A 12,055-nucleotide genomic window follows, 5' to 3' on the forward strand; every position below is an offset into this window, starting at 1 on the left:
TGACATAGATTAATCTTTTAAGATGCAGCAAAGTCTACAGCTTCCATAAAAGCCTACTGGGAAAGCATCTTCAGGTGCAGCCAAACACTTGCCAATGCCCTAATGTGACCTTCACCATTTGTAGCTGAATCTGATGATGATGACTACTGTTTTCTCCAGGATTCAATGCACAAGCCCACGTTCAGCTTCCTCTCTAATGTTCACTGGCCAGATTTTCTTAGCTCATATATTTATCACCTCCTATCCACTCCTTTCCTAATTTGGTTTCTCATATTTCACTACCCTGGTACTTTCTCCAGAGTGTGTGGCTGAAGGACGTAGGCAGTGCTGTTTGAGTTGTGTGGCAGATTATTAACTAGATGATATGCAAGCTGGTAACTCCAATTTCTTCCCCATAACACCGTTCCAAATTGGTTTCCAAGTGTACTTTGGTAGGGGCACCGGCATCAGCACTCTAAGTACCAAAAATGTGGGGCTATGGCCTCTTGACACCCATCAGACAGGGATGAAAGCCTTTCTTATTAAAAACTTTGCAGTCAGGTGGAAAACCAAAGAACCATTATCTTCTTGCCAGCACTGACAAAGCTGCTTTTGGCCTTGGTGAAAAAGACCAAATGGGTAAAAAGCAGCAGCCAAGACTTTTAGCACAGCTCACTGGCATCTCCCTGCTGTCAGCAGCAATGTGGCCAAGAGGTGTTATCTTGGTCTGTGCTGAAGGTACTGGGCAGAGCCTTGTACTTGTAAGCGCTCTCTTGCCTAGTCAGGGAATATGCAAAGTGATTTCATCTGGAGTTTAGGAAACAATCTGCTCCAGCATGAGTCATCTCCTGAGCCATTTGGGGCTTTCAGAAACTCCTTCTCCACTTGCCTGTTTCTTAGCTCTAGGTGAATGACAGGCTCTGCATGGAGCAGCCTTGCTCACTATTCCTGCTGAAAGCCATGAAGGCAGAAGAGGAAGAAGGTGCCTTCTCTAACATTCGCTCTCTAAAATGCTTCACTTGTTTTTTTCCCACTCCTGCTATCTAAGCCGAATTCTCCTTTTTCAATGCCTTCAGCATGTCACTGTTTTCAGGCTCTGTGACAGGATAACACACAGGACTTGGTGCAACTGAACTTCACTGAAAGGCCTGACACTGCGTTAAAATGACATCCCTCAAACGGCCTCGGGATGCAGGACTCTGAAGATGAAGTGTCTGAGGCATGTGGGAAGGAAATGAGTAAATCTGAAGTCTTTTAAAGACACTCTTGGGACATGCTCATTACTGGTGCAACACAAACAACAATGCATCAGGGTATGGCTTATACAGTGCCTCAGCCTCTGGCACTCAGAGGCTGCACATGGATGGGGTTTGGCTACTCCCTCTTTATTCCAGGGCTGGACACTTATGCTCTGGTGAGTTATGGTGATGGACACCACCAAAAATAAAGAGCAGCCTGCTGAGAAAGAAGCAGAGTCCTATGCACACACTAACTTCTGGAATCTGGTTTATTATTGAACACCAGGGACTGACTTTGCCACAGGCTACACATTCATTTGCGCATATAAATGCAGAAACTCATCTTGTGCACATACCTGCCCTTTTCTGGTTGCCAGCTTCAGTTAGCACATGCTAGCAAATACCAGGTGACATCCCAGAGGGACCCACATCAGAATACTCTCAACTCTTAATTCTTACAAAAACAGAACAACACCTCTCCTCCCAAAAAATACCCCTGCAAAAGAAGGATGTGTCTGCCTTTGCACCCACGTGTTTTCCCCTGAGTTGCTGCCAAGTGACTGTAACCCCACCAAGGTCTCACTGCTGGTCCATGACTTTGTGATTTGCATGTGCCAGGACTGCATGTACTGCTAAATGAACCTATGAAGTTGAAGCCCCATCAAATTTTTTGCTATTTTAAGGCAACACAGGGATACAAACACACAAAAGATCATGTTAGGTCTTACTTTGATCCTTTTTCTCCTCTCTATGCAGTAGCATTGCCAAGCTTCCTATCACCATTACTGATGCCAAATGCTCCACAGGGGGTTTTTAATGCACAGAGATTCAATCTTGGTCCACAATGAAAGACTTCTACAACTTTATCACTGGCTGATGTGGGTTTCCTTAAGTCACCAGCCCCACTGCAATTTTTAACATAACACTATCTGCAATACATGCTGCTCCCACAGAACATGCACTGGCTCACTGTGCCACACTTCCTGCCCAGAGCAGCTCATGCCACCAGAGGGCAATGCACCTCCAGCATAAATCCATACTCAAATGCCAGGCTGTGATGGGAGCTGGGACCAAAATAACTAGCAATGGTGTCTGAAGACAGCTATTGCACACGTCAGTGTCACACGGGAACTCTGCTTTCACAAACTCAGCTGTTTTCAGAGAGTCGTGTCCACTTGCAGGAGACCAAAGCTCAACATGACTGTGCTGTCTCCTCGGGGATGCTCCCTCAGTTGGCCATGAGGTGGAGCAGTGTTATGTGGGCTGCCCCAGTATCCATCCATTAGCCTCTGGGAGAACTGAAGTGTAAAGAACCTCGAGGCCACAGAGTAATTGCCCTAATTTAATAATCACTGGTCAACAAACTTGGGAACTGCAGTGTGAATGGTGATGGCTGGCACCCACAGGGTAAATACAAGGGGAAAGGAAGTGCAGGAAGAGGGGTGATTGTGTATTTCCTTTCACTGACCGGTGCACTTCCTTGCCTTTGGTTTGTCTGGGCCACTTACACTTCCATACACACCACAAGTCTGGCACTGCATAGAAAAGCAAACTTCAACAAGGAGCAACTGTCCCCCACGCTTGTGATTCTGGCTTGTTCAGTTTGCTCCTGAGACACAAAATTTCATAGGGAAGCTGCAGCCTGGTCTCCACAGACTGACAAATGGAGCAGATCTGCAGTAAAATATTACCACAAAACACACAGTCTCAAATACATTTTAGTTTTTTTCCCCTCTCCTCAAAGACCTACCACTGATACTCATGCTAATTCCCAAAGCCCCCGCCCCAGCTTTAGGTTGTTACTGTCTGTTCTCTGATGAGCCAGGGAAGCTAATCTGCAGCTCAGAGAGAACAGTTCACTTTCCCTTCTGCCCAGAGAGGCACAGCTCCCTCTGGCACACTTCAGGCAGCTCTATCCCAGCCAGAAGCTGCTCACAAAGGAGGGCTGAGCTGGCAGAAAGTTTAGTCTATGTCACTGAGTTTTCACCCCAGAGAGACAAATACCCAAATGATCTGTGTTACTATATACAGCAAGGTATAAGCAGTTTCTCTCTCACTGATAAGTGCAATTTAAGATCTAAAATATGGAGCACGTTAAGGATGCTCACATGCCCATTTTACCTTCTGCTCAAGGAGGGCCCGACGGAGGGATACCCTCTGTTCAAGATCACGCAGCTCCCGATCATGCTGGGCTTCTGCCTGCATCTTGATTTTACTCTGATATGCGTTCAGCAGCTCCAATTCTTGCTGCAGCTGCATCTTCAAAACCTGGCACTCTGCTTCCTGTGCCTCATCCAAACGCAGCTGGGAAGGACAGACAATAGAGACGTTTCACCATGGGGTAACCACTGCTGACACTCCAGGGGAGGACCGCGGGGAGGGGGAGAATGGGATGGGACATTGTTTTCTTAGCAATACAATTGGTCTCTATTGTACTTCGCTTCGCTGAACAGAGGACCTATAGTGACAAAGACTGGTGACAGTGAGCCCACAGCACTGATGCAAGTGATGCTGATGAGCAGTGGCGCCTCAGGAACCGCGATCCACACTGCAGAGACCAGACTGCTGGAGGTGCAAACATCCTCAGCTCTCCTTTTGCTAGAGGCAAAGAGAAGCTCTCTTGCTCTGTTCAACCGGATTAACCAATTACCTGTACACAGGAGACTTAAGACCACAGTCCTGCCAATGCAGGACTTGGGCAAAAGAATATAATGAAATAAACCTAAAAGCAATATGGTACTGAACTTTTAACCTTCCCATCATAAATGAAGCCAGCTACCCTGCCTCACAGCGTCAAATTGGTGTAGAAAGCAATGTGAGCAGGATGCAATATGCAGGAAGTGCAAAGAAAAGTGCACAATCAGTTGCAGCAAGGACTTGAAGCATTGCTCATGTGGTCACTCCTTAAAGAAGGAATCTCTTAAAAAAGGAATCACAGAACTTTCACAACACTTTGCCCTCAGATTTACAGCCAAAACTCTGGACTCCTCCGTGACTCAATGAGCATCTTCCACCAGTGGGACATGTTTTGGTTGGTAACATCAACAAATCAAAGCTAAATGACTTATGACAGCCAGATGCACACTACTTAATGATGCTCTAACAGGGATGTTTATGTTGCCACGTTTCATGCAAAAGCAGTCCTCTGGCCACACAGATGCATCACTTTGCATCTCTGCAACAGCAGCTTCAGCTTCAGCCTGCCTGGGGAGGGTAGTGTGTCTTTCCTCTGCGTTTGAACGCTGCTTTTTGAACACAGAGGAAGGACTGTGCAGGGTATGGCATGTGCAGCAAGGAAGCAGAAAGCCTGCTGTCAGGATACAGAGCCGTTAAAATGCAAACATCCCTCTTTGGCTGAGGAACCCTGGGTCCCTCGGAGGCGACTCACAGCTTGTGTAGAGAGCATTTCATTAATGCTGTGATCATACTGCTCAGCCAGGATAGCCAGCTTCCGGGTCTGCTCCTCCTTGAGCCGTTTGAGGACAGCTTTATGTTCACTCTTTGGCGTGGTCTCCAGCAGATGGTTTCTCAGTGCTTTGTACTGTCTGGTTTGGATCTTGCATGTATCCTGAAACTGCTTCTTTATCTGTAGTTCTTTTGACTGGAAAGATGGAGGGGACACAAAGAAAAAACCAGCATGTTTCAAATGAGCGAAATATCCATTCAAATGGATATTTAGGATTACATTAAGGATATGAGTTCAAGAATCCACAAATGTATATTAACATCTACAGTGCAAGGAGGGAAGCAAAATACACAAGAGGCAATGACTATTGCTGCAGCTGCTTTGACACTGCTACTGTGCGAAACAATTACAATACAGACACTTTTATAACAAAGCTCCAGCCTAAATACAGCTGTCTCTGCACAAAGAGCCTCACATTTGTCACTGGACTGGATCCAGGCCTGGGTGTTGCTTTTCAAGAAAAGTTCTTGAGGGACAGGACTAATATTTATTAGCACCAAAAGCCATACTTACACATGACTGTGCTTGTATGGCACATATATATGAACGGCACTTAATGTTATGAAAAGAAGCAGATCTGGTGCATGGGAAGGGACAGGGAAAAAGAGTGACACTTTTTCCATTGAGGGTTTGATGAATTTAAGATGTATTCTAACCCTTGATATTAAGAGCCTGGTTTTCATAAAGAAACTCAAAAACGGCTGGGAAAGATTAGATGCTTAAAAATGTACACCACAAGAACATTAGTACTGTGCTGGTCTAGCAAACAAAACAATTCCCCAGTCCCACTGGAGGCTTACTGGAGATGGAGTTTTCCTCCCTTTGCACTTGCTACCACCTCTGTAATGTTTAGACACATAACTGTGATTGCCCACAGGGTTGAGAAACACCAGTCCTGGAAAAGGTATCAGGATCTGATTTTGCTGTATGACTTTGAGGAAATTAATTGTTTTTTTCTCTTTTACCTGCCTCCAGAGCAGGGGAGGGTTAACAACTATTAAAATGTTGAGACCCTGGAAAGGAGGGTGTTCTGGGGTTCTCTGTATCTTTCTGCAGGAGGGCTGGCAAGGATACTTCTAACTAAGCAAAACCCAGAAGTGATGAGCAATGGTGGTTAACTGACAGATGGTCAAGTTCACCATGGTAAGAATAAATAAATAAATAAACCCCAATTACTAAAATCAGACATCAGGGCAGTCAGTATACACTGTGGGCCTTCCCCTTAGCCACCCATGGCCAAATCCTGAAGCACAGGAGACAGGAACAGAATACATAACAAGATTCCTGTCCTTCAAGTAAGTTGGAGGAGCTCTGGGATATGAACCAGTGAGGCAGATACCTGTGCATGCCTCACATCAGCTCCTCCACTGCTCCACCTGGCCTTAACTCAAGATTCAGCAGGGCAGGTGAAAAGCACAGCATTTGCAGCCACCTCGAAAGGTATCCAGCCCAATTTAGATACCAGCACACTTGCTGCATAAAAGAACAATAACACTTGGCTAACCTGATGCAGAAAACACGACAAAGATGGGTTTCATTCAAACCAAAACATGTATCACGGAGAGGAATGCATTGCTTTTGACCTTTCTAAATTTCACAGGAAGTTATTTCCCTCCAGGAAACCTTTAAGGTTATTTCTCCCTGCCCTTAAGGGAAGTGTCAGCAGGTTACACATTCCCATCAGGGACCTGGTCACAGCAAAACACTATCAACCTATTTTGTCCTCATTTTCTGTGAAGTCTTGCTTGGACACCAGACTCTGTTTACAGGCTTCCAACCCAAATGCTTTAACAACAGGAAACAGAAGGGAGGGGTAAGATTTCCAGTCAGACTTCTGACAAGATCATTTTGACCTATTATTGTGAAATACCAGCAAGAGGGTATTTGCATCACAATCAACACACTCAAAATAATAACAGCCGTTTTCACTGAAGGGTGAATTCTAGCTATGGGTCCTTCTGGTGCTGTCACAGAACAGACACTGATCGTTAAAAACCTGCTTCCAGGACAAAGGGCCTCACTAAATAACAAAGGGAAAGTCTGAAACGTGCCCTTGAGGGAAAACGTTGCTGGAGAGGGAAACTGAACAAATGGTCAAATTATCTATTCAATTAAGAATACTTGCCTGCATTAGTCAGAAGCAGGAGAAGGAGTTAACGCTAGAGAACAGCCTCAATAAAGAGGGGATTGTGCTACAAACCCAACGGTTGTCCACAGGCTGCATTATTAGCACTGTGTGTGCGCAAAGGTGCAGGATTGACAGCTCAAGCCTGAAATCCTTCACTAATCACAGAACAGCCATGCAAAGCAAAGTGCAAGCTTTCCATGCTCCCTGCAAAACGCTCCAGCCCTGTCCTCCCTGGAAAAGGGAAGGGGTTGGAGAGTCTGCAGAGGTGAGAGGGCAGCCAAGCCCCTGCAGCCCAGAGAGACCATGGATCCTGCTGTCCCGACTGCAGCCAGGGAAGGAGAACGGACATGCTGCCCACTCGTGTTTGCACCGCATCACCTTGGGGAGGCAGAACTCATTCATGCTAATCTCAGAAGGATCAACCTAATACAGCTGCTTCAGTTTTATTCAGCTAAGAGTGCAGCACAGCTTCCCTGTGAAGTCATCAGCTATTTATACACTATATCCTTGGAGATTCTCAACAGCGATCAGATGGTCCCTTGTTCTTACAAGCCAGGTTTCCACTATTTAATATTATTCCAATATTGACAAATCAGGCATAATTTTTTCTCTTCTGAAGTTTTATTTTCGAGTTGGTTATTTTCTCTGTAAAAAGGTAACTTGCAGGTGGTGAAAACTAAATCAGATGGGAAATATGAAGAGGAAAGACCTAGAACAACAAAGAAACCCCATGCTCAGTATGCCATACACTCGTTTTGTTACTGGCACAGCTGAACACTGGGTGGAGAGAAGAAGTCTGCCTCCTCAAAGGAATGTACCAGGCAGCTTTGTGAAAGGCCTTATACTCCCTTCTCAGACACTTCAGAATAAACCACTGGACTTCTTTGGATGAAGTGAAGGCTTACAATGAAAACACTAAAAGCCTCAATTACAGAGGCCCCATAGTTCTGGTCAGCCACCACAGCTACAAGGGCAGCATGAGAAACCCAGGAGAGACAATACAGCAAAAGGTCAGTGCCAGGAGCTTCCTGAGGATACTGCACTTGGCTGATGTCTCTCTCTTCCCCCCCACCCGACTTGCTACTATGTCAGCCTTCAGATAAAAACAGTAACCAGGTGAGTTAGCCAAGCGTGATAGTGCAGTTCATTTTGATGCACACAGCAACACAAAAGCTTTTGGTTTTTATTTTTAAATGACACTGCTTCATGACAGAAAAATAGATTTTATTCTTGTCTACGGGGGAGAAGAGGATCAGAAAATGGTGTAGGAGGAAGAAAGAGGGGGGGAAAGGGTACTGCGAAGATTAAATGCATTTGAAATACCCCCAAAAGGGAGGGACATTGCTGAGAAGAGCTTTCCAAATAAAAGGAGGGAATAATGCTGCTGTGGCCTGTCTGCAATACACTGCAGCCCTGATCACCACTGCTGTGGTGCTTGCAGACACCTCTTCAAACCAATGACCTTTCAAGTACCCTGGCCCTGCCCACAGTGCAAACAAGAACTGAGCTGTAAGGGACCACTCTTCCAACCACCACCATCTCACACCCGGAGTTCCTACATCCCTGAAGTACCTTCAGGCTCTTGGGCTGCTGCCGGACCTCCATGACGTGCTTACGCCTCAGCTCCCGCTCCCGGCGCTTGTTGTATTCCAGCTGGTTGGTGAGCTCGGTCTGGTGCTGGAGTCGGATCAGCTCACAGCGCATCTTCTGGATGGTACTGAGATGGCGGAACTCCAGCTCCTGCATGGACTCGTGCTGACGCAGCAGCATGGCGTGCTCCAGGTCCTTCTGTGTCTGCCTTTTGTTTAGCTCCTAACAGGAGGACAGAGGGAATTATTAGATTCTTTGTACTTACTTGGATTTCCGTTCACAAAGCGACATTTCACTTTGTTCACAAGGGCATTTCTCTCTTTCCAAGGCATTTGAGGACAGAGCACAGAGTTTCTTCGTCTTATCAGCAGCAGACAGCAACGCCACCGGTAATTTTTCCTTCCTCATTTCACTTTTCTTCTTCCTGTTCTAGATGCTCAACAGGATTCACAGTAAGCATTTTCTGGAAAGGACTCTAACTGTTGTGTCTGGTAACTTTTTGGATCTAACAATTCTCCTGTAACAGGGCACTAATCTGAACATATAATGCCACATGATCCCTAAATGCCACAGGGATTACCAGATGGCACCGCAAAGCATCGAACCGCTCTTTACCAAAACACTTTGAATGTGGTAACTAACACTTCTGTTTGATTGGAGCTGGACTGCAGGTGCTCCTGTGAGATGCACTTCACACACATGATTCCAGGTCTCATCTCTGCCTGTTCTCTTACCTCCCGAACCAGGTCCTGCTCCAGGTTGTGGCGGCCAAGGAGCATCCGTCTCTTGAAGCGGCGACACTCCAGCTCCAAGTACTGCCTCTGACGCCTCAGTAAGTTGGCCTCTTCCTCTGCCTGGAAATGCTGGATGTTCTCCTTCTGCTTGGAGAGCCACTCCTGCTTCTCCTTCTTTGGAGTGCTCTGGTTTTCATTCAGCTCCTGATAATGCCAAGGGAATCAATTGTGAAATAGTCACACCAAGCTCCTTGGTCATGAACAACTGGACAGACCTGACTAATAAACAATGTCTCAAAGCTGTTCTACACTCTCTTCTCCAAGGCTGGTACCACCCCAGCCTCTCCAAAATGCAATCGTATCACATTCTAAGGGTGTTCCAGGAGACAATTCACAGAGGAGCAAATTTAAACTACAAGTTTGGTTTTTTTTTTTTTGCACTGGTCGTTTTAACTAGCCCAAGTGCTGGTTCGTATCCACAGTTTCCAGACATATATATTAGCTCAAAAACATCACAATGATGGTTTGGCACTGAAAACATTTGGAGGTCCAGCCATACTGCCTGACAGACATTTTTGCAGGCTCCCAATGGACTTAGAGGAGGAGGAAAGCATTGACATCCTGTCGTTCAAACACAACTCCAGCCACATGAAGCAGATCTGAAAATTTGTGTCTTGCTTGATCAGAACACATATCCATTTTACAGTAACTCACTGAGGCAGAGACACTCACTGAGATGCCGTAACTTACAAAAACAATATAATGAAGTTCACAGGTGAGTCTCGACATTTGTACTACATTCAATACATAGCTTAAAGTATCTTTGGCAAAAGACTCTGCTTGCTTGAATTGCATACTAGAGATACCCATGCAGTAATTACGACTTGTTGTGATACATTTCAACTGAAGCATGAGACAGAACTCCTCTGTATTTCTCCAGTGTTTCTTGGTGCTCTGTGATCTACTGCCCACTTAGAAAAAGATTCTATGTTATTATAGAGAGCCCACGCTACTATAGTTTTTGTTAGATCTTTCTTGGCTCTGCTGCTCTTTAGCCATTTTTTTCTCCTGGGAAATGTCTATGTTTGGGAATATGCCCCTTTGGAGCAAGTTCCAAAGTTGCGTCACACAAGTTGATGGTTGAGCACTAAATGGTTCTTTCAAAAAAATTATTTATAGTGCTTACGGTTTAAGTCCACAAAAAGAATCAGGAAGTTTGATTCTAAAGTTTCTTGTCATTTCACAGAGATCTTGATTTTCACTACAATGCAGTGATTATTAAATAATTACACAACTTTCGGCATTAAAATTAAATAGTGTTTTCCAGGTATTTTCCCTAAAAAAAATGCAGGCCATGTTTAGTGCTCTGTTCTCTTGATCCTGTACAGAAATATCATTAAGTCATAAGAAACTCCACTAACTGCTGCAGTGCATGACCTCTATCTGTAGCAACAAGGTATGACCTTTCATAGACTACCTCCTTTTATTCCTTAAGATTGCCAAATTTGCATGTTTCTGGCTAACATTAAACAATGGAGAGGTAAGTACTCTCACAAGATAAACATGTAAGTGCCAATAAATAAATAAACTCACTCTAAGGTCAAAGATATGAAACAAATACAGTATGAACGGGACTCTGCTCGTGAAATGTAGAACTCACTGGAATCCTGTGAAAGCTCTCTGGTGCACAGTGTCACCTTATTTATGAATGTTCACCACTCTCACACTGTATCACACACTGCACTATATTCACATTTCTCATTACAGGTGAGTTACCTCTTTCAGTTGCTCTTTACGGAGTTTATATTCTCTCTTCTGTGACTCCAGGAAACTGTTCAATTCTTTTTTCTGTTGGGCCTGAATATGCTGTTGAAACTTCTTTTCTTCATTGGCCATCACTTTAGCCTACAACAAATCCAGAAGCAAATCAGTCTTGAGTCCCAGTGGATTACAGCTTGCGTTCCATTTCAGCACCAAGACCCAGAGCTCATGGTACAGTCAGCACAATACTCACCATGAGTCTGGGTAAGTGCAAATCCCAGGAGTTTGCCCTCACTCTCTCCTCATTCCCTATCCCATCAAAGCACCCAGCAGGGTCCTTTTCCAGTGCCTCATTCCCTCAGCCCTGGAGCCCCTGGTGGTCTAATGGAAAGGCGCCGCGCTGTCACCGCGGAGACCCGGGTTCGATTCCCGGTCAGGGCCACTCCCGGGTAGGTGGGGCTCGTCAGCCCTTAAAGGCAACCCACCTACGTCCTAAGGACCTCGCTGCCACCGTCCAAGCTCGCTTGGCCCCGGCAGATGAACCTTAGGATTAAAGGGTGGGCTCAGTTCCGCGCACACTGTGTCTCACCTAAAAAATCCAATGCGCAGGCTGGAAGGTGGAAAGACCTTCCCCGGATCTTCGCTCGCGAAGACTGGCCATTATTCCCTCAGCCCTATTGTTCAGCTAGTCTTGCCTAACAAAGTCAACACCTTATGATAAACGATATCCTCAGCCCTCCACTGAGAGACCCGAGATGAACAAAGAATCAATACTAACTGCTGTAGGCAGCACCACTTCATTATCAATTATTTAAAAGCATAAAATTCCCATATCCATACACAGCTAGACAGTGAACATTTAAGTGTAGCTGGCACATTTCTCTGCAGGCTAATCTGCCTCCACAACACCCGATGGCAGTCAGTTATTGACGGCCCATCCATGGCAAGAGAGGGGAAAACCCTCACAGTGTTTTTTCTGGGGTCAGTACTCTAACATTCAGTATAACACACTGTGGTGAAGGACATACCTGTCCTCTAGTTGCATCACCCCTTAGTGTAAGGAGGTGATGTAATAGCCTTTTTCTAATTAGCAATTTGCTTGGCTCCTGAAAACAAGACATGTAAGAGACCACGCTCACTGCCATCACTGGCGAGGGGA

At 45.4% G+C, this 12,055-nt stretch overlaps 1 protein-coding gene across 2 annotated transcripts in view; it reads right to left on the bottom strand.

The window, feature by feature from the left end:
• TAOK1 (TAO kinase 1) overlaps positions 1-12,055 on the bottom strand; it is a 70,948-nt gene that overhangs the window by 9,488 nt on the left and 49,405 nt on the right. Inside the window, exons 15-19 of one of the 2 annotated variants that reach the window (XM_050322130.1) lie at positions 10,912-11,040; positions 9,136-9,339; positions 8,384-8,623; positions 4,606-4,818; positions 3,339-3,521 (exon numbers count right to left, since the gene is read on the bottom strand). In XM_050322130.1, coding sequence (XP_050178087.1) covers positions 3,339-3,521; positions 4,606-4,818; positions 8,384-8,623; positions 9,136-9,339; positions 10,912-11,040 — 969 coding nt within the window. The remainder of the gene's footprint in view (positions 1-3,338; positions 3,522-4,605; positions 4,819-8,383; positions 8,624-9,135; positions 9,340-10,911; positions 11,041-12,055) is intronic. The other variant, XM_050322131.1, reaches the window with a different exon arrangement.

Source organism: Myiozetetes cayanensis, unplaced genomic scaffold (assembly GCF_022539395.1).
Source record: "Myiozetetes cayanensis isolate MyiCay16 unplaced genomic scaffold, myiCay2020 scf27, whole genome shotgun sequence".
NCBI lineage: Eukaryota > Metazoa > Chordata > Aves > Passeriformes > Tyrannidae > Myiozetetes > Myiozetetes cayanensis.